The sequence below is a fragment of the Zootoca vivipara genome, chromosome 2 (genome assembly GCF_965207765.1).
Source record: "Zootoca vivipara chromosome 2, rZooViv2.hap1.1, whole genome shotgun sequence".
Lineage (NCBI taxonomy): Eukaryota > Metazoa > Chordata > Lepidosauria > Squamata > Lacertidae > Zootoca > Zootoca vivipara.
The window spans coordinates 29689928-29714123 of record NC_142584.1 but is presented as its reverse complement, the minus strand read 5'-3'; the positions used below and the strand labels follow the sequence as shown (position 1 = coordinate 29714123).

Below are 24196 nucleotides of genomic sequence, written 5' to 3'. Positions count from 1 at the left end.
ACAAAGACTTCCCTCTAGACCAGGGGTCAGCAAACTTTTTCAGCAGGGAGCCGGTCCACTGTCCCTCAGACCTTGTGGGGGGCAGGACTATATTTTGGGGAAAAAATGAATGAATTCATATGCCCCACAAATAACCCAGAGACGCATTTTAAATAAAAGGACACATTCTACTCATGTAAAAACACCAGGCAGGCCCCACAAATAACCCAGAGATGCATTTTAAATATAAGGACACATTCTACTCATGTAAAAACATGCTGATTACCGGACCGTCTGCGGGCCAGATTTAGAAGGTGATTGGGCCACATCCGGCCCCCGGGCCTTAGTTTGGAGACCCCTGCTCTAGACCTCTCTAATGGGGTACCCTGTTAACGCCACCACAGGGAACAGTGGGTGGGTGAGTCACCACTTCACCACACCCCGATTGGATGAAAGACTATAGGATTCCACCCAATGCCTAAACCGCCAAAGTTGTGCTATGGGGAAGGTGAAACCTGCCGAGCAGGGAAAATTGCTTCCCAGCTCCGATTACAGCAACCGCCAAAAGACCACAGCAAAGCTCGGCTAGCTGAAAAGAAATGGTTAGAGCAGTAATCAACTATTAATGAAGGGAGGGGAAGGGTGGGTGATGCTCCTGGCCGACTGGATGCTGTGCTGAGTGGTCGGCCAGGCTAAGTAGATGGCCATGCCCCCACCTGGGTCACTGCATATTGGCTCATTTGAAGGAGGGGTTAGGTGGGAACCCGTGAGCTTCCGCGGTGGCCAGAGGGCACAGGGAAACAATCTAAAATGGTGCTGCATGTCCAGAGGAAAGAGGAGGTGCCGTGTTGGGCCGCAACCGCCGCTCACCTGCAAGACCGTAAGCGGCCATTACAATCTTATAAAGCACAGGGTTTATTACAGCAGTGTGGAAGAAAACATGGCAAAAATGCATAGATGTTTCAAGGTGAAATGCCACAAATTGGTCATTGTAAAATGGCAATACTGTTCAGATGTCCCATTTATGCTGCTGTGTTTATATCTCTATGAGATAAGTTTGTTGTGTAAAAGCACAAAAATCCTGTAATTCTCTTTGTGTCTCATTCAGATCACACAAGTGCTCTCCCAAATGCACATTTTCAGTTCCATTTTACCTTTTCAGATTGGAGTGATTATTTATTTATTTAAGCTAGCTGCTACTTCAACTTGCCTTTCCCCTCCACTCCCTTTGAATGAAGATATGTTGTTAGGATGCTATTAACGCGCTAGTTTTGTCTTTCAGGGTCATTAGCCGAGCACAAGGGCTGAAGCTGGTGGTGGAAACCCTGATGTCATCCCTAAAACCCATTGGAAACATTGTTGTCATCTGCTGTGCTTTCTTCATCATTTTTGGCATCTTGGGGGTCCAGGTAGGCTTTGCACAGGGTTTACTGAAAGTAGAATAGATCGGTGGTCCATGTGCTCAGATTAACTGCATGGAATTGGAGACCTTCCTATATACACAGACCCTCATAACCATATATGCCTCTAGAAAGGTGCAAGACCCCACAGGTACTTATCGAACAAATAATAAGTCCATGTGTTTCAGAGCTGCTTCACAAATTACTGGTACTTTTTAAAATAGAAATGCAGTCAAAATATTTGATTTTAGCTGCAAAACCATTTGGTGTCTCTTTTGTAGGAACTGTAAACTTTTTGTGCATTCCGCAATAGGTGCGTTTCATTAAGCAAAAGTGTGTTTTCAGCATCACAGTAGCACATACATTTGGAGTGAGGGGCTGGTTGCCTATAATGGACCCAAACACTGAATGAAAACCGACTAAGCCTCTCCAAGATACATTTAGCAGCTTTAATGTAGTATTGCAAGTGATTTGTTTCTTAATCAATTGCACAGTTTATAATGGCTTAGTAATATCCAGTGGTCCCATTTGTTCTCTTCATATTTTATTTATAGAGCTATGCCTTGATGTATAGGTTGGAATATGTATTATATCACTACTGTATAACTATAAAACCTCTCTGGTTTTGGAAGTCATCCTGAGCATTTACCAAAAGTTTTATCTCTTCAGTCTCCCACTTTTCAGATACAGAAATCTGATTTAGTAATCATTCCTAAATCTTGTTTTGATCTCTTCCCTAATGTGCTGGTTGCAATACCCCATATATGCTTGCTGCAGTTCTCAATATTTGCTTCAAGTGCTGTAGAGTAGGCACTAGTAACTAACCTGTAATGGAGACAGAGGTGATGAAATATAATAATGGAAAGTACAGGGTGTAGCTTGATCCCCTAGTCCCTAAGCCTTTCAGAAAATGCTGTGTTGGGGGGAATCATCAACGTTTGGTATGCATCCAGTGTTGTGCTTTTCAACACTTCAACCCCCCAAGTATAGTACTCTTAGGTAAAAAAAAAAAAAAATTAAATGTCACCACCTATGAAATATATGGGTATGCATTGATATCTGTTGTTTGGCTTGCTGAAACAGCCCTAAACGCTTGGCATCTCTTTTCGAGTTCAAATAAAGAGGTGGTGTTTAAATAGTCCAGCGGGAAACGAACCTTGCTATAGGGAAGCAAAGCGTGATAATGCCAATAACTTTTGTCACTCAATAAAATAGTGTAGATGTCTCAACCTAGCCTGATGCAGGCCGCTGCACTGACATCCATCATAGTAGGCTGTCACGCTCTGCCACTTCCTTTTTGCCATTGAGAAAATGACAATATTAATCATCTGGGGTTTCAGTACCTTTCACCCTGTTGGTAATTGTATCTGACGCTGTTGAAATCAATGCCTCGGGGTCACCAGATTCACAATACAGTGTGATGCCCGTGCTTCAAGGGTTGTGTGCACAACAGAATTTCGACCCGTGTGACTGCACAAACAGAAGCTGCGCCTTTCAGAATTCTTCTGTCACTTTAACAGATGTGGAACACCTGTCCCTTATTAAATCTGGCGGTCCTAGACAGAATAAGTGAGATCTCACAGAATATGTTGGACTCCTTTGGGAGGAAGGGCAGGATACAAATTTAATGAATAAATTTGATGATGGGAGGCCTTTCCTTCATTCTACTTACAGGCAGAGGTATAGAATCAACTAGTGTCTAGAAAAAAGAGCTGTTCTCTTTATCCATGTATATGATTTAACTAGCAAAGGTCTGTGCAAAATTCCTCCCTCTAGTAGTGTGAATGATGTCTTTGTCCAGGCATCCCCAAACGACGGCCCTCCAGATGTTTTGGCCTACAACTCCCATGATCCCTAGCTAACAGGACCAGTGGTCAGGGAAGATGGGAATTGTAGTCCAAAACATCTGGAGGGCCGCAGTTTGGGGATGCCTGCTCTTAATCTTCACAGGATTGGGGGCAATTGTTTATGAGCTTGTGCATTGGGGCCGAACTACAGTGAGTCATATCTGTAGCAAGAATTAGCCTTGGGCGTGACTCATGGAAAGATAGGAGATAAATATTTATCATAAACAAATAAAAAGTGTGGGTACCACTGGCAATTATTTGCAGCATTGTTTGCACCATTCAGGTTCTTCGGGTTATACAGTCCCTGTCAAAGAGAGTAAGATATTCTTGCTAAAACTGGACATGGTACAATATTTTGTGTATGGGCAGAAATCATGAGTTAGTCCACCATCAACCAAGGACCCTTGAAGAAGATTTGGTGGCTTGTTCCTCCCAAGTCCATTAAGCCAACTCTTAAAACTCATGCTAGATAATCAGCTTTTTCCTCTATCAGTCCCTAAAACTTTGAATGTTATTGAAGGCATTTTCACATGTATCATGATGACTTCTTCCTGCACCACACAGTCAGTGGTGACCTTTAAGTAACTCTATGTAATATGTATTATGTATTAATTTAGTTGTGAAGCACACAGTTGACATTTCTCTTCTCACCACGGCGATTCCATGCTTTGTAACTGCTTTTCCATTGCTAATATGTTAGAGCAAAGCCAAAGAAAAACCTGTTTGCTAGCCCTGGTAAAAGAAATACTCTGAGCTTGTGCATTTTTGCATTTTTATGGTACCATCATGGCTACAGAAATAAAATGGGGTTTGCTTTTGCTGCTTCATGCTAAACACATTTACTTGGGGGGGGGAGCATAATTTCTTCTAGAAAAGGATAATATATCTTTAAGGAACGAGTCATAAATTGAACATCTGTAACCAAGTGCATGCTTGACTTGCCACCTCCGAACTATAAAATATTTTGTTAAAAATAAGAAGGAAGGATGCTGCAGTGCTGGTGTTCCCTGGCATGTCCATGCCAGCACAGATGCAGATGTCAGGCCTGTTTGGAGCTGCCTCTATTATCTGCTGCTCCCTGGGTGGTGATTTGGGGGCTTTTTGTTGGTTTTTATTTAAATGTCCCAGCCTTTAATTATTCAGAAGGCAGCTCACAAATAGAAGGAAAACCAATTAAATCAATTAAAACAGCAGCATAAAACAGCAAATAAAAATAAATAAAAACAGCAGGACCAAAGCACCATTCACTAAAAGATGGTGTTAATAAAACATTGGGTGCCTGGTGCCAAACCTCAGGGCTTAAATGGAGCAGGTAAGACCTGTCCCTGATGACCATATGTCAAATGTGTGAAGTTGGGGGCAGCCAGACAAAAGCCTCCAGACATATCTCAGTGACTGGACATTGTAAAGTCACATTTGCTAATTATTTTGCCATCTCTTGGTTTTCACAGTTGTTCAAAGGGAAGTTTTTTGTCTGCCAAGGGGAAGACACAAGGAACATTACCAACAGGTCGGACTGTGCAGAAGCCAGCTACAAATGGGTCCGGCACAAGTATAATTTTGATAATCTCGGCCAGGTATTAATGGAATGGTAATCTGCTTCTTTGCTCCTTTATTTCCCTGATTCTAAGTGTTCTTGCAGATTTTGCAGCTACCGTGGCAAATGACACATTTCCTAGACACAAAATGTGCATTTAAAATCCCCCATTTTAGTGTTCGTAAGTCTGCACAAGTTCCTTTCTGAATTAAGACAAGGGCTCGCACCTTCTTGGGCCATTTAATTGCTCTACCACTACACATTATACTACATATGTCTAGCAAAAAGCCTCATATTAGAAAAGTTGATACCCTGTACCCAACACAACCTAATGCTTGCCTAAGTGATGCACTCCAAATGTTGCAGGACTATAACTCCCGTCAGCCTCAGCCCATATGGTCAATAGTAAGCAGTTGATTCCCAACAACATATAAAGGGCGCCACATTGGCTGCTAACATCTCCATTCATTTACAGGGTCCACTGGAAATCATCCATACTTTAGCAGTGTGACAGGAACTAATTAGAAGTGAGTGAGGGAAGCCTGTAGGGTGAAAATGGAGCTGGCTGTCTCTACTTTTTGAATTAACCCTCATTGTTGGACCAGTGTCTGACACTGATAGGTTTTCGCTGGCGGGAGATGTTCAGCATCAAAGCACATCATTTTTATCAGCGAGGTAAAATAACAAGCTAAAATGCAAGATTAAACTTGAGCAGATAGGAGACCAGAGTGGAAGATGGGCAGATGAAAGGAGTTGTTTTCTTCCAGCCCAAATGTAATGCTGTGTTTCCTCTTGCCTTTCTAGGCCTTAATGTCCCTGTTTGTTTTGGCCTCCAAAGATGGGTGGGTGGACATCATGTACGATGGATTGGATGCTGTGGGAGTGGATCAGCAGGTACGTGGTTTGGCATTCAGTTAATAGAATGCGGCAGCTAGACTGGTGACTGGAAGCAGCCGCCGAGACCACATAACACCGGTTTTGAAAGACCTACATTGGCTCCCAGTACGTTTCCAAGCACAATTCAAAGTGTTGGTGCTGACCTTTAAAGCCCTAAAAGGCCTCGGTCCAGTATACCTGAAGGAGCGTCTCCACCTCCATCATTCTGCCCGGACACTGAGGTCCAATGCTGAGGGCCTTCTGGCGGTTCCCTTGCTGCGAGAAGCCAAGTTACAGAGAACCAGGCAGAGGGCCTTCTCAGTAGTGGCACCCGCCCTGTGGGATGCCCTGCCACCAGACGTCAAAGAGAAAAACAACTACCAGACTTTTAGAGGACATCTGAAGGCAGCCCTGTTTAGGGAAGCTTTTAATGTTTAATAAATTATTGTATTTTAATATTTCTGTTGGAAGCTGCCCAGGGTGGCTGGGGAAACCCAGCCAGATGGGTGGGGTATAAATAATAAATTATTATTATTATTATTATTATTATTATTATTATTGAAGAAATAGTTTTGTAAAAAGAACCAAAAAACAAAACAAAACTGTAAGGGGTACAGCTCCTCCCAGTATCTCACAATCTTCATGGACAAAGGATGTTCCAATATTATTTTGCACATTTATACAGCCTTGTCCCCGGTACCCTCCTAGGTTGTAATTTAAATGGCTTTCTTCTCTGCCTTGTAGCCAATCATGAACTATAACCCTTGGATGCTCCTCTACTTCATCTCCTTCCTGCTGATTGTTGCCTTCTTTGTCCTCAACATGTTTGTGGGAGTTGTGGTGGAGAATTTTCATAAATGTCGTCAGCATCAGGAAGAAGAAGAAGCCAAGAGACGAGAGGAGAAGAGACTCAAGCGGCTGGAGAAAAAGAGAAGGAGTAAGGAGAAACAGATGGCTGGTCGGTAGTCTTTCCTCATCTTTCTGAGTCCTGCTTGACCTTTGACAGTCTCCCCGTAACTCCCTGCCTAGCACCTGAAGCTCAGATTCCTTTAAAAAGCATGTCCAGCAATGAAATTTGCATGAAGGATATAGTTCCGGCATAGGCTAAGTAACGAGCCGCAGAAACATAGCAATGGCTGCATGATTCGCAACTACTTTATACGCTAGGTGATTTTAAAAAAAGAATAATTTTAAATGTATTTTTTTATTGCACAAGCTTAGCATTACCCAAATAGTGTCAAATGCAAAAACCAACAGTTCCAGAACAGGCCAAGAATCTTAGGCGTGTCTAGCACTGTTGCTGAGAATTAGCTTCACTATTTGGTTTATTACAGCCTTGTAATGTCACAGTGAAATCACTTTTGTCAATTTCTAAGCCAGTTTGCATATCGATTGATGAAACTGCATCATGCATTCAAGGATGTAATAATAAAAAGCAGCCTTGTTTTAGAAATGCTTGAAAATATAGTGTATTTGCTTGAGAAATACAGATTTTTTTTCTTTAAAATGATAAAAGAAATAACCAGATAGAAATTAACCAAATTAAGTAGATCCACTGGCACACAACCTTGTTGGAGCACTTAGAATATTTTTTAAAAAAAATCCTTTTGTAACCATAGTAGATGTGTCTCTAAAAATCTGAGAAACTTGACATACATATTATCTTTTTTATCTCAGTTCTGTTTGATTGAAAAACAGGAAATTACATTCAGGTCAGAGGTCACAGGTCAGAGGTACTCTCCTCCATCTTGCATGCCTTCTGTTCTGCTTGGATTCCCCCCCCCCCCGCCCAAATGCCCCTGCGTTCATTCATCGTATCACTCTTGTTACTTCCATCTTTAAGTGTTCTTATAGCTTTTCCCCAACCCATTATCCCTTCCACATTTATTTCATCCCTTTCAGACTGACACCAGTAAATCTGTAGGAATCTCTCTTTGATGTTGTTGTTGTTGCTGTTGTTGCTGTGGTTTAATGGTTACTTTTAAAAATGGTGCATTTCCCTGTATGGTTGTTTTATAGGTATAACAAGATAGGACCATGATTTGTGGTGTGTGTGTTTGTGTGTGTTTTAAGCATTAATTATATGAAATTAATATCTAGGTACTTAAGGACATTCACAATTTAGAGGATTATATTTTCACATTATTTACTTGAGGGTAAGGATTCCAGATCAAAAGATCTGAAACGAATAAATCATGCTGAAACTGTGGTTTATTAATGAATTTTGTGACACTGTTCAGAAATAAGAGAGCTCCATAATGAGCTATGAGGTTGTAGTGTTCACAAGTGACCTTTCAAAATATTTCAGAACTGACATAATTTTTTCCAAGACAATGACTATTTAGATTTATAGCTCAAGGAACATACAACCATGTTATAGGAAGGACTGCCCATGTATTTGGGGTTCATGCTCTCTTTTTAGCCAAAGTTCATGGGATTTTGTACACATGAAACATCCCATGATGCATAAAGGCAAAAAGGTGAAAAGGTTTATTGGAGATACTTTGGTAGTATACAGTATCTGTCAGTGTCAGTGAAAAGTATGCATGCACCCGTGTTTTGCTGGTATAACATCTGCAAATATTTTAGTGGTAATAACATGGTAAACATGGTAAAGAGACAAAAAGCCTCACAGACTTTTGTGCATAAAGCAGTCTTGGCCTCCCAGCCAGCGTAGAGTTTTGTCAAATGCAGCTTCTTGCTACAAAAAGGGAAGCCTTGTAAAGTAACTCTGGGAATCCTATATAATAATGTCCAAGATGTCCCTGCGTCCAAGCTGTCCCGTGTGTCCCTGGGTCACTGCGCATGTCCCCCAGGGACACAGGGATTGGACAGCAGAGACAACCAGGGACACAGGGATTGGACAGCAGAGACAACCAGGGACACAGGGATTGGACGCGCGCGCTCTCCCCACCCCCCCACCCCTCTGCCAACCGCTGCTCCCGGCCGGACAAGCACCTCACTGCAGTTGCGCTAAAGCGTGAGGAGGAGAAGGCTGCTTTCCCCCCCTCCTACCCTCCCCGGCCACCGGCGACTAGCAGCAAGTCCCCCCACCCCTCTGCCTACCATTTCGTCGGCGGAACTGCCTCCGTCAAGGGACGGTGCCCCCACCCACCCACTCAGCCAGCCCAGCCGCCCAACACCATGCGCTCCTCGGGACGCAGATCGCTGTGCCTCTGACAAAGCCGTCTTGAAGGCAGGGCGGGTCGTCGTGGATGTAGTCGGGATGGTGCCGCCGCCCGCCGGGTTCACACTGGGGCGAAAGCGGGTGACTGCTCCTGGGAAAGTCAGCGTCTCAGGGTGTGAAGGAGGGAGGGAAGCTCATCCCCCCAAGACAAAACAAACTTCGCCGTCGTACTGGAGGTGGGGGAAGAGAGACACCTTTCTCCCATGAGCGCGGCTCCCCTCAAGTGCAGAAAAGATACCCGCTCCGTTGCCACCGTCCCAGAAAGCCCCTGTTTGCCTTTGTAATTGTTATCGCCACTCATTATGGTAGTACCTTACAGTATTTGTCTCAAGCCTCACGCACTGACGAGGTTTGGAAGCCCCGCCTAGGAGCAGGCAGGACCCTGCCCGCTTCTCCCCTGCCCTCTGCCCCGCCCAACCCTCTCTTGATTTCAACCTCCCAACCAGCACCCGCGCGCGCACGCTCCCGTGTCCTGCTCCGAGATTTCAAGTAAGGATTCAGTGAGATGGGTTACGGAGCAGCGTGCGCGCCTGCGCGGAAACGCCGATTCCCTCCGCTCTCACTCTTCCCCCAACCTCCCAACCAGCAGCCGCGCGCGCACGCTCTCACATATCCTCTAGCGCCCGTTTTCTAATGCATGCATACTTTCTAGTGGTTTTCAGCCCGTTCAATAACGGGCGCTAGAATCCTGGGGTTCGGAGAAGCGCTTGCGCAGCGCTTCTCCGAACCCTGGGACCTGTCCTTGCTGTCGGCGGCAGGGGGACAGGAACGGAGGAGGAGAAAGCGCTGCTTTCTCCTCCTCCGTTCCTCTCCCGCAGCCGCCGACAGGAAGCAGACATCCCAGGGTTCGGAGAAGCGCTTGCGCAGCGCTTCTCCGAACCCTGGGACCCGTCCTTGCTGTCGGCGGCAGGGGGACAGGAACGGAGGAGGAGAAAGCGCTGCTTTCTCCTCCTCCGTTCCTCTCCCGCAGCCGCCGACAGGAAGCAGACATCCCAGGGTTCGGAGAAGCGCTTGCGCAGCGCTTCTCCGAACCCTGGGACCCGTCCTTGCTGTCGGCGGCAGGGGGACAGGAACGGAGGAGGAGAAAGCGCTGCTTTCTCCTTCTCCGTTCCTCTCCCGCAGCCGCCGACAGGAAGCAGACATCCCAGGGTTCGGAGAAGCGCTTGCGCAGCGCTTCTCCGAACCCTGGGACCCGTCCTTGCTGTCGGCGGCAGGGGGACAGGAACGGAGGAGGAGAAAGCGCTGCTTTCTCCTCCTCCGTTCCTCTCCCGCAGCCGCCGACAGGAAGCAGACATCCCAGGGTTCGGAGAAGCGCTTGCGCAGCGCTTCTCCGAACCCTGGGACCCGTCCTTGCTGTCGGCGGCAGGGGGACAGGAACGGAGGAGGAGAAAGCGCTGCTTTCTCCTCCTCCGTTCCTCTCCCGCAGCCGCCGACAGGAAGAAGACATCCCAGGGTTCGGAGAAGCGCTTGCGCAGCGCTTCTCCGAACCCTGGGACCTGTCATTGCTGTCGGCGGCAGGGGGACAGGAACGGAGGAGGAGAAAGCGCTGCTTTCTCCTTCTCCGTTCCTCTCCCGCAGCCGCCGACAGGAAGCAGACATCCCAGGGTTCGGAGAAGCGCTTGCGCAGCGCTTCTCCGAACCCTGGGACCCGTCCTTGCTGTCGGCGGCAGGGGGACAGGAACGGAGGAGGAGAAAGCGGCGCTTTCTCCTCCTTCCTTCCTCTCCCCCAGCCGCCGACAGGAAGGACGCGCGCACTCTTCCCCCCCCCCCCGCCTCCTCCAACCGCCGCTCCGGCGGGAGCGGCGGTTGGAGGAGGCAGAGTGGGGGGAGAGTGCGCGCGCGCAGTCTCTGCTGTCCAATCCCTGTATCCCTGGGGCACATGCGCAGTGACCCAGGGACACACGGGACATCTGGACGCAGGGACAACATGGACATTATTATATAGGATAATGTTACTCTCCCTTCCAATTACAATTAAAACACAACATTAAAAGCAGTTTAAAGAAACTTAAGAATACAAAAATACATGAAACATCCCATGATGCATAAAGGCAAAAAGGTGAAAAGGTTTATTGGAGATACTTTGGTAGTATACAGTATCTGTCAGTGTCAGTGAAAAGTATGCATGCACCCGTGTTTTGCTGGTATAACATCTGCAAATATTTTAGTGGTAATAACATGGTAAACATGGTAAAGAGACAAAAAGCCTCACAGACTTTTGTGCATAAAGCAGTCTTGGCCTCCCAGCCAGCGTAGAGTTTTGTCAAATGCAGCTTCTTGCTACAAAAAGGGAAGCCTTGTAAAGTAACTCTGGGAATCCTATATAATAATGTCCATGTTGTCCCTGCGTCCAGATGTCCCGTGTGTCCCTGGGTCACTGCGCATGTGCCCCAGGGATACAGGGATTGGACAGCAGAGACTGCGCGCGCGCACTCTTCCCCCCACTCGCCTCCTCCAACCGCCGCTCCCGCCGGAGCGGCGGTTGGAGGAGGCGGGGGGGGGGGAAGAGTGCGCGCGTCCTTCCTGTCGGCGGCTGGGGGAGAGGAAGGAAGGAGGAGAAAGCGCCGCTTTCTCCTCCTCCGTTCCTGTCCCCCTGCCGCCGACAGCAAGGACGGGTCCCAGGGTTCGGAGAAGCGCTGCGCAAGCGCTTCTCCGAACCCTGGGATGTCTGCTTCCTGTCGGCGGCTGCGGGAGAGGAACGGAGAAGGAGAAAGCAGCGCTTTCTCCTCCTCCGTTCCTGTCCCCCTGCCGCCGACAGCAATGACAGGTCCCAGGGTTCGGAGAAGCGCTGCGCAAGCGCTTCTCCGAACCCTGGGATGTCTTCTTCCTGTCGGCGGCTGCGGGAGAGGAACGGAGGAGGAGAAAGCAGCGCTTTCTCCTCCTCCGTTCCTGTCCCCCTGCCGCCGACAGCAAGGACGGGTCCCAGGGTTCGGAGAAGCGCTGCGCAAGCGCTTCTCCGAACCCTGGGATGTCTGCTTCCTGTCGGCGGCTGCGGGAGAGGAACGGAGGAGGAGAAAGCAGCGCTTTCTCCTCCTCCGTTCCTGTCCCCCTGCCGCCGACAGCAAGGACGGGTCCCAGGGTTCGGAGAAGCGCTGCGCAAGCGCTTCTCCGAACCCTGGGATGTCTGCTTCCTGTCGGCGGCTGCGGGAGAGGAACGGAGGAGGAGAAAGCAGCGCTTTCTCCTCCTCCGTTCCTGTCCCCCTGCCGCCGACAGCAAGGACGGGTCCCAGGGTTCGGAGAAGCGCTGCGCAAGCGCTTCTCCGAACCCTGGGATGTCTGCTTCCTGTCGGCGGCTGCGGGAGAGGAACGGAGAAGGAAAAAGCAGCGCTTTCTCCTCCTCCGTTCCTGTCCCCCTGCCGCCGACAGCAAGGACAGGTCCCAGGGTTCGGAGAAGCGCTGCGCAAGCGCTTCTCCGAACCCCAGGATTCTAGCGCCCGTTATTGAACGGGCTGAAAACCACTAGTAGGGAAGATTTTAAGAATGGAATTATACACTACTGAAAGAGTTCCATTTTAAAGGAAAGCTAGCTCCAGTCATGCCTCTAACACATTTGGAAAGTGATGAAGTCCCATGGAATCTGGCCCAGAATTGTGGCCTACGTAGGATTAACTTTGACATAGTAGGACCTTATATGGAAATATAAAATGGCATGCCTCCTCTCACCCACCCCTTCTTGTTAAATGTGAAAGGCCTGCCCCTTGTCATCCTTTATGCTTACTTGCCTTCACACCTCTCAGTGGGCCACAGCCCTGGGGAACTTACTAACCATCTTCATTATTCCTTGGTTCACTAGACTCTTGGCCTGCCCCTCTGTCTGGCACAGTGTACTTACTGTAACTTGCCTGTTCATTGCTTATTTCCCATATTGTCTTGAGACACTGTGGTATTTGCCCCACTGCCATATTTCTTAGCTTCTCTAAAACCTCTAAACAGTTTACAAAAATAAAACATTAGAATAATCAGTAAAAAACAAACAAACAGATAAGTACAGGTTTTAAAAACATTCAAAAGATAATTAAAATCAACAGTAAGCAAAAAGAGATTAAAACACACCAGTATTCTACATGTCTGGGTAGGCTTGCCTAAACAAAAATGTATTTTTACTGTCAGAAAGTTATTCCTGATGTTTAGTCGGAATCTCCTTTCTTGTAACTTGAAGCCATTGGTTTGAGTCCTACCCTCCTCCAGAGCAGGAGAAAACAAGCTTGCTCCATCTTCCATGTGACAACCCCTTAAGATATTTGAAGATGGCTATCAAATATTCTCTCAGTCTCTTATCTAGGCTAAACAACTTCTTCAACTGCTGCTCATAATAGTCTGTAAAAGAAACTACCATATAAAATTTACAGAAGAAAGAAATTGTCCTCTTATAACCATTTCAGAACCATAACATTCATTTGCAGTCTGTTGGGTTGATTGTATGGAGTGAAAATTGCATTTATTAGCAGACAAATCTGTTGCTTAGTACTATGAGGAAAAAGGTTTTTTTTTAAGATTGCAGGCACAAGTGCCAGTTGAGTTTGCCCTGGCAGAACACTCTTTGACTTGTGTACAACAAATGTGCCTAAGGGCAGAACTATGTGGAAAAATAAGTGCCTACAAATCTATGGTGGCCACTTCCAAACCATTGGGTAGCTTTGGAAGGGAGCAATTGGAGTGGGGAAGTTGTGTGCGCTGGCAATGGGGGCTGGGACCAAGGGCACCCTGTCAATGAGGCGATGTGAAAGCCATCTGCCTCAGGCAGCAGATCTAACCACTGCCATTGCACCATTGCCAGCCTCCCTGGGGCTTCACTAGTGCAGCCACTGCAACACCATGGCCCTCACTGCTACTGCATTGTGGTGGCAGTGTGGGCACAGCCACAGGCAAGGGTACAGTTGTGCTGGGAGAGCCGGTGGCAATGTGTGTGTGATGGCAAGGATGAGGTGGGGGCCTGAATTGGGGCATCATGGCATTTTGCTTACAGCAGCGGCCATCCCTGGTCAGGATGGTTATCTCATCATCACACAACTGTTTTCCTGCTCCAACTAGCCAACCCTATTTTCCCCTCACAGAATTCTAGTTTAGGGGTGGATGAATTACCCTGATTCTGGTCCATGTCAGTTTTGCATGTAAGGAATATTCTGTCCCATTTGTTGCTATTTTTTTTAAAAAAAGGAAATGCACTAAATATATGCATTTAACTTGTACATATTTTGCATGGACTTTTGTATGCAGTTCCCCCTAGAAGTGCATACTTTGTGCATTTTTCTGTAAAATACACATCTTTGTATGCTTTTTTTTTAAGCTGAAAGTGATTTGTCAGCTGTGTTCTGAACTGATATAAGTCCAGGGCTGGCCTATAAGGTTGGTTTGTTTAAAAATGCAGACTGCACAAATTTCCCCTCTAGTCTAAATGCATGTTTCCCCTAACAAACATGTCTGGAACTCAAGTAGTTCAGAGGAAGGCACTGAAGTAGAAAAGCAATGAATATTGGGAGTGATAAAGAGCCCTTCCCTTTGCCAGCTCTCTACTCCAAATGGGTTCCTAACAGATGTGGTCACTGGAGTTTTGTTCTACATGTTCGCACATAATGTAGCATTCCACCTCTTAAAATATTTAGTTCTAAATAACCCATTGGTTGAAATGGTGAGATTCCTCTGGGGTAAGTGGCATGAAGACTGTAGTAAATATAATTTCCCCATCCAACTCCCTATGTTTACTTATCACACAGGGGCCAATACTGATGCCAAGGTTGTGCTGTATTATGTTGCCCTGGGCCCAGTACTGACCATGTGACTAGGTAGTTACTTGAGTCTATGCTAGTCCTGGCATAGCCCCACTGGTTTTAATGGGATTTTGTGGGTACTTGTTGTTTAGTCATTTAGTCATGTCCTACTCCTCGTGACCCCATGGACCAGAGCACGCCAGGCACTCTTGTCTTCCACTGCCTCAGTGCGAGCAAGGGTATTGCTTTGGGTCAAAAGACTACAAGAAAGCAGGTTTCTCCTTTATATTTCTTTAGAAAGGATTACAACATTCATTTTTTCCCCTGAGGTCATGCTATCCCAGATGTCATGCTGATAACTATAATACTTTGTTGACTGAGAATATGGAAGGAATGGTCTATAGTTGCATTTGGGGCTTCCCTTTGCCTGCCAATGTTATTTACTCGTAATAATCCTAGTTTATTCCACTGTAACATATAGTTCCCCTGAAGGCTACATTGATTTATGAGAGAGGACCATTTTCCCCTTAGCTGTCTGCCAGTGCATCACAGTGGATTAAAATCTCATATTCTGCTCACCAACCATTACAATGCTCAGGATCAACTAGTTCTGTTTATCTCAGAGGTGTCTTGGGTTTATGTTGCCCTGTATGTGTGTGCGCACTTCCCAACTGCTGCATTGTGAAAAGAGTTTGGAAACTGAAGAGATTTGTAAACATAGGTTTGATGGTGATGTGCTGCTGCTGCAAAAAAGTTACTGTACGAATTCCTGAGTGTGAACAACCCATTGGGGTAGCCTCTCGCAGTCCCAGCCTATCAGTATTCAGAGTGTTTTCATTCTTAATATTATTGTTTAATGACATTAACAGCATTATTTAGTTCTATATTATAATGTTCTTAATGCCAATCTTGGGGCTTTTAAACTGAAAGGCAACATGAATTATACTATTATGAATACTTAATTACACTGCATCTCAAATGGCTAGGTACTGTACAAGTGTTAAATCATAAGGTCACATCGTCCTTGCCTACAAATTTAAAAAGCTGATTTGCCAATAATGACCACCCTCCTTCTGATGGTGTGGAACTGGGTGCTCTCTGCTCATAGAATCATAGAATTGTAGAGTTGGAAGGGGCCCTGAGGGTCATCAAGTCCAACCCCCTGCAATGCAGGAATCCTGCCCACACCTGTCCCTGGGTGGGCTCAAACCACCAACCTTCTGGTTAACAGCCAAATCCACTGACCCATTGCACCACAAAGGGTATACTCTACATTGCTTCTATCTAAACTCTACTGAAATGTGTGGGTGTGTTTATGGGTGACGGTTTTAGGCAGGCAGAACCCTTGTTTCGCCCTGCCAGGGTGACAGCGTGCTTTGTCAGAGTGACGGGTGCATGAAGCGATGAAGATGGAATGAAGGTTTGGCCTCGCATCCTCTCCAGTGATTTAATGCCCTTTCGTTCTTCTAGATCTAATGCTGGATGATGTAATAATGGACAGCTCAGCCAGTGCAGTGCCAGGTACTGGGAAGTCCTTGCTGTCTTTGTCTCACGTGAATGGCAGTGCTATGTGACTTAACGGCTGCCCACTGGCCCTATGAGGCAGCTTGCTAGATTGTGTGTGGTGGAAGGCCTTTTCACGCATGTTATTTTTGTGCTTGTTTTTAAAAAAATTAGAAACGTCTGCAGGTTTGACTTATCACTGACACATTTTGATGTTATGTTTTTAATCTTACCATTTGCCAACTTCCCTTCGCTGTTTTTTTCTTTATTTTTTGGTTGTTATCAGGAAGAGATTTTTGGGATAATGCCTGGGTCATCCACTTTGGAGCTGTTTGATGTGTGGTGATTAACCTTGTACAGATGTGTGGAGACTCGGGGAGAGGTCCCTCATTTTGTACTGACCATGAGAGGGGCAGTCACCAGAGCTAAAATTAGTGTCACCTCAGGTGACAAATATATTTTTGCAGAATGTTCTGTAATGGGCTCCCCTACCCCAGTCCTATAATGTTTTGTATCCTCCCCCAGTACGACCTGGTTTAAGACAGATCTAGAGATTGGGGATGATTTTTCAGAAGAGAGTTTTGTAAGAAAAATGGTTGATGCAATTCATTCCTGAACCCACAAGAACATTTGGCAAAATCCCTCCCCCATTTTGCAACCCTAAAATATCAGGAGATATTTGGGGAGGGCATTGCAGCTCTGCTCTATTAACTGTATCTTGAAGTAAAATGTAATACCTGCATCCGCTCTCGATGTTTTACTTACCTAGATTCTGATCTGTGCATGTGGACAATTCTCCTCAGCTATGTAATTTGAGAAGAAAGAGTCCACCGAAACCAGTTTAAAATTTATTCCAAAATGCATTTGGGATCATGCTGTTAGGTATACAGTGGTACCTCGGTTTTTTAACATCTCCGTTGACGAACGTTTCGCTTTTCAAACGCCGAAAACCCAGAAGTAAGTGCTTCCTTTTTCGAACACACCTCGGAAGTCGAATGGCTTCCGCTGAGGTGCCGCTGTATTTTTCTCAATTTTCTCGATGAAATTTGCAGACCACCCTTTGTGCCTCAGTTTTCAAATGTTTCGGAATTCAAACGGTCTTCCAAATACATTCGAAAACCGAGGTACCTCTGTATACCTAACAGCATGATCTGTTTAGGGGACAGCTCCTTATCTGTACAGGGCCCAAGCCTTAGCCCAAGTTCTTAAAGGGGTGATACCCCATTGTCCAGGTTCTGCTCCTTTAGACTGCAGTGGGGGCTCCTGCGATTGAATGTTCCTCCACAGAAAAATAAATAATCCACACGTTTAAACAAATTATAAAGGAGAACTTTTGTGTTCTTTTCAGTGTGAGAAAAAGTGATGTCATGTCCGACTTCATTAATCAAGACTTAGCAAGAGACAGATAGGCATGTAGTCCAAATCAGATCTATAGCTCTGGGCCTGCTTAGCAAATTGTTTACTTCAGCAAGCACAGAATCAAACATTGCCTAATAAAGCACAGTCTCTTTAATCCACCTTCAGAAAAACTCAAAATAGCAACAGGAATTTGATTGCTCAACTCAAGTCCACATCTTTGCATAGCATAAGATAACTGGACCTCTCATTGGCTGCCAGGAAATCCTTCTAGTCACTCCATGCATTTGTAAAAACCAGACTGGGCATATTTCGTGTGAGAGTCTTAAGGACTTTGCCACCTCAGTGACCCTGGTCATAATTGCCAAACATTGAATCAGCCGTTGGTTTGTAAGCCAGAAGAACATATCTCTGGCAAGTGTTGCAACTTGGAAAACCAGGAAAGGTTGCATACATTAGACAAATTGTCTACAGCAATTTTGCAGGCAGACTTTTCCATGTTCTTCAAATTATATGATAGTTCCAGGGGCTAAGTGAATATGGTGCCTATTTAAGCATGATGCACATTAACTCAGACCCTGACAAGTACAGGGCTAATTTGAGGTGCAACTGTAATTATACAATTTGTGTAAAAATAAAGAGCATTACAGAGGAATAAATCAGAAAGGGATTTTAAAGATATATATGGCTTGCAAAAAATGACCCGGCTCATTTTAATAAATCCTGAATCTCCTCAACATTACCATTCTTTATGTTCCATTTCTTTGCATTCACATGTTCATATTCTCTGTGTGGGCTAGGAGATCAGTCCTGTCCATCCCCTTGGACAAGAGCTAGAGGAAAATCTCCTGAGACTTGTCCTTTCAGTGTGAGTCTAATCTTAAAATCTTAGGTGTACATTTGAGTGTTCCGTTGCATTTGTTTGTTTTGAATGCTTTGGGGTCGTCCCAAGTGGGCCATTCTTCAGTGCAGGCTCACAAAGAACCTCTTAGTTTGCCTTTTCTTGTGTCTGATTCTCAGACCTGTGCTTTGTCTTCCCTTTGTTGTTGCCTCATACTGGTGCTCGCATTATTAAACACAATGTAATGCTCGTTGGTGTGAAAGGAGAGAGAGAGACTCTTTTGTGAAAGTACTTTAAGTGTGTGTGACAGTAGGAAACCAATGATACCCATGCTCTACAAACGAGCCCTAATGAGTCATTCAAACCTGAAAACCCAGGATGTCTTTCTTTCTTTGCATTTTACAAATTGTAGAAAGAAAACGGTGCTATCTATCTGTATTGTTTACTGGTATAAAGTCAAGATTTTATTTTTGGACAGGATGCTGTCTGTCACAGCTGGAAAACTCTCAATGGGGACAATTTAACCATTTTCCACTTTGCTTTTAAAAATGCCATTCAGTTAAAAAAAAAAAAGACTAATAAAACCACTTGTTTAAATGTCAGTGTTACTCCCATGCCTCACTTTGAACTCAATATTCTCTGGACAGTTTGTAAATCCAGCTGCTTAGTAAGAGCTGCATCCCTGACCGCTTATCCACTCAATGAAGGCTTGGGGGAGTATTCGACCCCCTATTTGTGAAACGTTATGCAATGTTCGCTGCCTCTGATGCCATTCAAAATGATACACAAATGCCAACACTGTTAGACAACTAGTTACAGCTGCCACACCAGATCACTTCAGAACATCATTCTAAAGAATCCAAAGAAAAATAGGAATATGTTTTGCCTGCTTTGGGCTATGTCCTGCCTAAATTGTGAATAAAAGGGTGCTCTCAGTTGGCATGTTTACTCAGTGGGGTCGCCAATCACTATGAGGTCAATATGGTGGTTGTATGAGCCTTATTGCTCTGACATGCTATGCACACTGGACAGTATCCAATAATCCTTTGTCATGTTCCCTCCTTCCCTCTGGTGTGAAAGAGAGCTAAAGCTGTATCTAATCTTCCAAGATGAGAGGGAAGACTGAAATTACCTTAATTCTACCCCCTCTCTATTACTATCGGCATAAAATGAGGTCTGAATCACCAGCACTCTGTGTAAGTTGACGACGGTACTATTACACAAAAGATGGATTTATATCCTGGATTCTGGTTTCTGATCAAACAATGTGACTGCATAATCAACCAAGAGAAGTTCATTCCTTGCTTTTTACTGAGCCCTCCAAAGCAGCTTGATTTAGAACCTGTTTCCCACCTTCTCCACCCTTGCTGGCACCTGTTGTTTTATTATAGGCCTTCTTGTCATTATCTCCTTATTTTCTTGCTTTTCTTTGCCTACCATTTTCCTTCCTCCCTCCCCCGCCCCATGCACACACACCCCATTGATACCCTCGATGTCAGGTGGTTGTCTTAATCTTTCCAGTATCTTCCTAACTAATTGAGCATTCTTCTTGTTCTTGACCCAGTCACTGTATTGTAGCAGTATTGGTGGTGTGGTGTCATTTTGTGTGATGATTCATCACCTAGACTTGAACAGATGTCTGTATTTCCCAAGATGTTGGTACCTCTCAAATATTTCCTAGAACAAATAATGCTGTTGCATAGGGGGGCACGGATGTCAGGTCTAGAATGAGACATTTTAAGTACCAAAACTTACAAACAATCAGAAATGTGGCTTCTTTATAACACCAGCAAAAAGAAATAGCACTTTTATTTTCAAAAGAGTAAAACGTTCCCTGCCCACCTAAACTCAGCAGCTGTTAATTTAAAGCCCACAGGAAGCATGGTGTGACTGTTTGTGGTTCATTTTAAGGTAAAAGCTGTAATTTCCAGTAATATGCATGACAGCATGCCAAGCATGGGAAAGCTGGTGGTGAGCAAGATTTTGAAACAGGGCTGACATGTTTAATAAAGTTATTGGCAGATACCAAAATGTTTATATCAATTATGTTACAGATTTATCAATCTGATGCACAATTTTAAAATTGGCTAAATTACTGAAAAGTAATCTGTGATTTATTTATTTTTTACTTAACCAGATAGGAATTTTAGGAGAAAGCCTTACCAAAAATAAGGTGAAGACAGATATTATCAATTATAGGAGCAGGTTTGGAAGCACCTTCTCATTCAGTCCAAAAATGTAGCTTTTTTTTTTTCTCCAGAGCTGAACTCTGGTTGAGCAAACCTGGCTATGGCCAGTGCCAATTGGCCAGTGCCTGCATCATTGTCAGATATTTCCACTATGTGTCCAACCTTTCCTTCTCTAATACAGCAAAGAATTAATATGAAAACAAGTAAATGGATGCGTGGCACTTAATTTTTTTGAGAAGGCCAGCAGCTCACCTAAATCATGAGGGAGGGACAAGACGGATGGTGCTCCAGTGTTTAGCTTGATAGACTGCATAATACCTCTCAAGCAAATATGAAGCAGAGAGGAAGCTGAGTTCATGTCAGAGGTGAAGAACCTGCTGAGCCATCTCTTTAAATATTACATCTGTCTTCACCCACAGTATACAGAATGGAAAATGGGCAGCCCTGCTTATAAGGTTATGCTGCCACATGCTTTGTTGCTATGCAGGTAACATTCTACAATCTCTGTGAAAATCCCTGCTATATGTTAACAGCCTCTTTTGTTACTGCGTGGAGTTTTGAATTAATCTGCCAGTCATAGCTGAACCCTTGGATTCCAGTGTAATTATTCATAAGTAAATCCTCCCATATAAAAGGCAGAAATTGTGACATTTTTTCATGCTTGAATGTGAATTATGGATAAGTATTGAACAAAAAGAGATCAGCAAATTATAATGGGGTTTCTCTTTGAAATTATAACTTGGTTCATAGCCAGGGCCCCAGTTCAAACCTTAATTGTATTCAAACATTTTAGTTAATTTCCTCTTCATAGTTTTGCATAATGCCATCGAGATATCTCAAGTTTTTAATGGATATTTATGCAGAATGTAAGAGCTCTGATGAATGTTGTCAGTCAGTCAGCTACCAACCTGTGTAGCTTTTGTTGTTGTTGTTTTTTTAAGAAATGCTAAATAAATTCAGCAACAAAATTCACTTTTTAATATTATGCCATGGCATTCAGGGTCAGATTATCTATAGACTGGCAGCTCCTAATGCAAAAAAAATCAATGCAGCCTCTTTATTTCAAAGTACTGGAGCAAATGTTTGGGATCACTTCACCAAACCTTGCAGGATAAGTTGCTCCATTATTAGTCTTCTCCCTGGTGCTCAAACCTTGTGGGATGGGGATATTGGAAGTCATACAGCTAATCCCTTACCCAGGTGGATGATCATTTCATGTGTAAGAGGCACAGGCCCAGGTCCTCTCCAATGCACACCTAAAGTAATTTGTCTTAGGTTTTCCTTGTGTAACGTGATTCTTCCCTCTCAAAATAGGGAAATGTTGCCCGAATTGAGCCCTCAGGCGTATGGATCTTCACATAAGGGGCCTGTGCTATGCATGGCTAAGAAGATTGCAATTTTGACTATCTGAGAATCAAATTGTATACATACTCCCTGCAAAAATGTGATCTAAAATTTAGCTTTTCCTCAAGATCACAAATACTCATACTTCACCCTCCCCAGATTTCTGTTCGGACCAATATATGAAATCCCCCTTCTTCTTTTTTTTGTTCAGAGTAGCTAAAACCCCACACCATTCAATTCTCTTGGCTCAATAATTTTCATAACCAGTTGATCATCTAATTATGGTCATAATATTACACTCTGACATCTTCAAGACAGTCCTTTTCATTTTATGGTACATTATAATGCCTATCTGAAAATTGCCCTGAATTATAGACTCAGACTTGGCATTTCCTCGTTAGAGATTAGGTGAGTAAATGAGTTTATCTGCAGGAACATTCAGGCCTAAAGAGCAAGTGTCATCCCCGATGCAGCCAAACATAGAAGACTAACAGGGACATTTGCACTTTGCCAATCACACGCAAATGAGAAGATCATTTATTTTCAAGACAGAAATTCTGACTGAGCAATCACTTGCATTATTTCATAAATTGTTTTCATAGCTCTGACAACTTTGGGGTTGTTTCTCCCCCCCCCCCGCTCCATTTCCCTACCTTGTATTTCGAAATGCAGTTATATGAGTTCATGTCTGCTATTTCAAACAGTCCATTTTTTTTCCTTTTTAACTTTCTTCCCCACTGCCTCTTTACATTTTTCCCTTACATCATAGTATATTGCTTGTCCAGTCAATATCTACTGGTATCTTTTTATACTATCCTCTCTGCCTGGAATCCCATGTTACTTACTTACCTACTTACCTACCTGCTTACTTACTTACTTACTTACTTCACCAAATCTTTATTAGGCATTACAAATACAGTGGTACCTCTACTTACGAATGTTTCTACTTAGCTCCGTCCGCCATCTTGGATGTAGTTTAGATAGGGTTTTTTCTACTTATGAATTTTTAGATAGGATTGCTCCGACTTACGATTTTTTTCTCCCAATGCTTTCCTATGGGAATCGACTTACAATTTCTTTCGACTTACGAATGTGCGTTCGGAACGCATTAAATTCGTAAGTAGAGGTACCACTGTATAGGCCATCATAAAACATCCATATATAAAATTTCAAAATATATACAAATAAACAGCCATGTAAAATATGTAATAACGAGGACTCCCATGGTATCATTTTAAACACTCGCCCTGATACAATATATTATGCTGAACTCACAGCTAAGTAGTCGAGCTTTACATGCCCAATGTTAACTGGGCACTGTATTGCAATAGAACACATATCCCATTGGCAGGCAAACATTCCTTCACATTTAGGCACACTCTCAAAATATAGAGGGAAGCCTTTAAAATATCATATTACAGTGCTGTGCTATTCTCTGCCAAAAACCACTGCATACTGTCTCCAACCTGCCTCAAATCTTTTCCAAGCTCCCTTTTCAGTGGAGATTGAATGCCCCATTAAGCGGGCCTTGTAATTATACCTCACAGACTTGCAATTCTGATTGAAAGTTCTTGTTTTCTTTTACGTAAATTAAGAGTGTTGTTGTGTAATAATAGATATCCAAACAGTGAATTTTTACACTAAACATTATGTTGGAACCTGAAATGATTCCATGTCATACTCACCTTATCTCTAATCCTGAAAGCCCGGCTGTTGTGCATGTTTTATTGTAGCTGCTGGTACAGATAGATGATCCTGTAGTCTTGCTATGCATTAATGATGGTAACATACAATCCCCTTTGCCACACCCCATTTGTTGCTGAAAACCTATCATAATGAATTAGATTGATTGTATCAATTGGGATTTTTGAAAGCCAATGCTGAACTGGTCTTAAGACAGGGAGAAATTACCTGATCTGCTTCTCCATTCTTTTCCTTTTCAGAGGCACAGTGTAAACCCTACTACTCTGATTACTCTCGCTTCCGACTTCTGATTCATCAAATGTGCACCACCCATTACCTGGATTTATTCATCACAGGTGTGATTGGGCTCAATGTCATCACCATGGCTATGGAGCACTACCAGCAGCCAAAGGTAGGCCAGAAAAAGTATTTGTAGATGCTGTGGGTGGTTCGCAAACATAGTTGTAGACTTGATAAGGAATTGTCATTGCATCCATTAACATGGGGAAAAAAGAATGAAACAGAAAGAACTATGCATTGGCCATTCTACCGTCTGAATGGGAGATGATGGTGATATAGGGATCTAGTTTTTAACCGAGTGAGAGTAGTGTTTGCACCAGCTAAAGAACCCTGGTTGATAGCAATCATTCAAATCATAAAAACATAAAAACACAAAGAAACCAAAATAAAATACATACATACATACATACATACAAGGATTATATTTACAGCCCATAGCATTGGCT

The 24196-nt window shown here is 44.1% G+C and overlaps 1 protein-coding gene across 10 annotated transcripts in view; it reads left to right on the top strand.

Annotated features, from left to right (window-relative positions):
- CACNA1G (calcium voltage-gated channel subunit alpha1 G) overlaps window positions 1-24196 on the top strand; it is a 323342-nt gene that overhangs the window by 269498 nt on the left and 29648 nt on the right. For 7 of the 10 annotated variants that reach the window (XM_060271879.2, XM_088663074.1, XM_060271876.2 and 4 more), the window contains exons 21-26: window positions 1262-1388; window positions 4678-4803; window positions 5568-5657; window positions 6384-6597; window positions 16005-16055; window positions 23711-23862. In XM_060271879.2, the coding sequence (XP_060127862.2) occupies window positions 1262-1388; window positions 4678-4803; window positions 5568-5657; window positions 6384-6597; window positions 16005-16055; window positions 23711-23862 (760 nt within the window). The remainder of the gene's footprint in view (window positions 1-1261; window positions 1389-4677; window positions 4804-5567; window positions 5658-6383; window positions 6598-16004; window positions 16056-23710; window positions 23863-24196) is intronic. The other 3 variants (XM_035104361.3, XM_035104356.3, XM_035104358.3) reach the window with 3 other exon arrangements.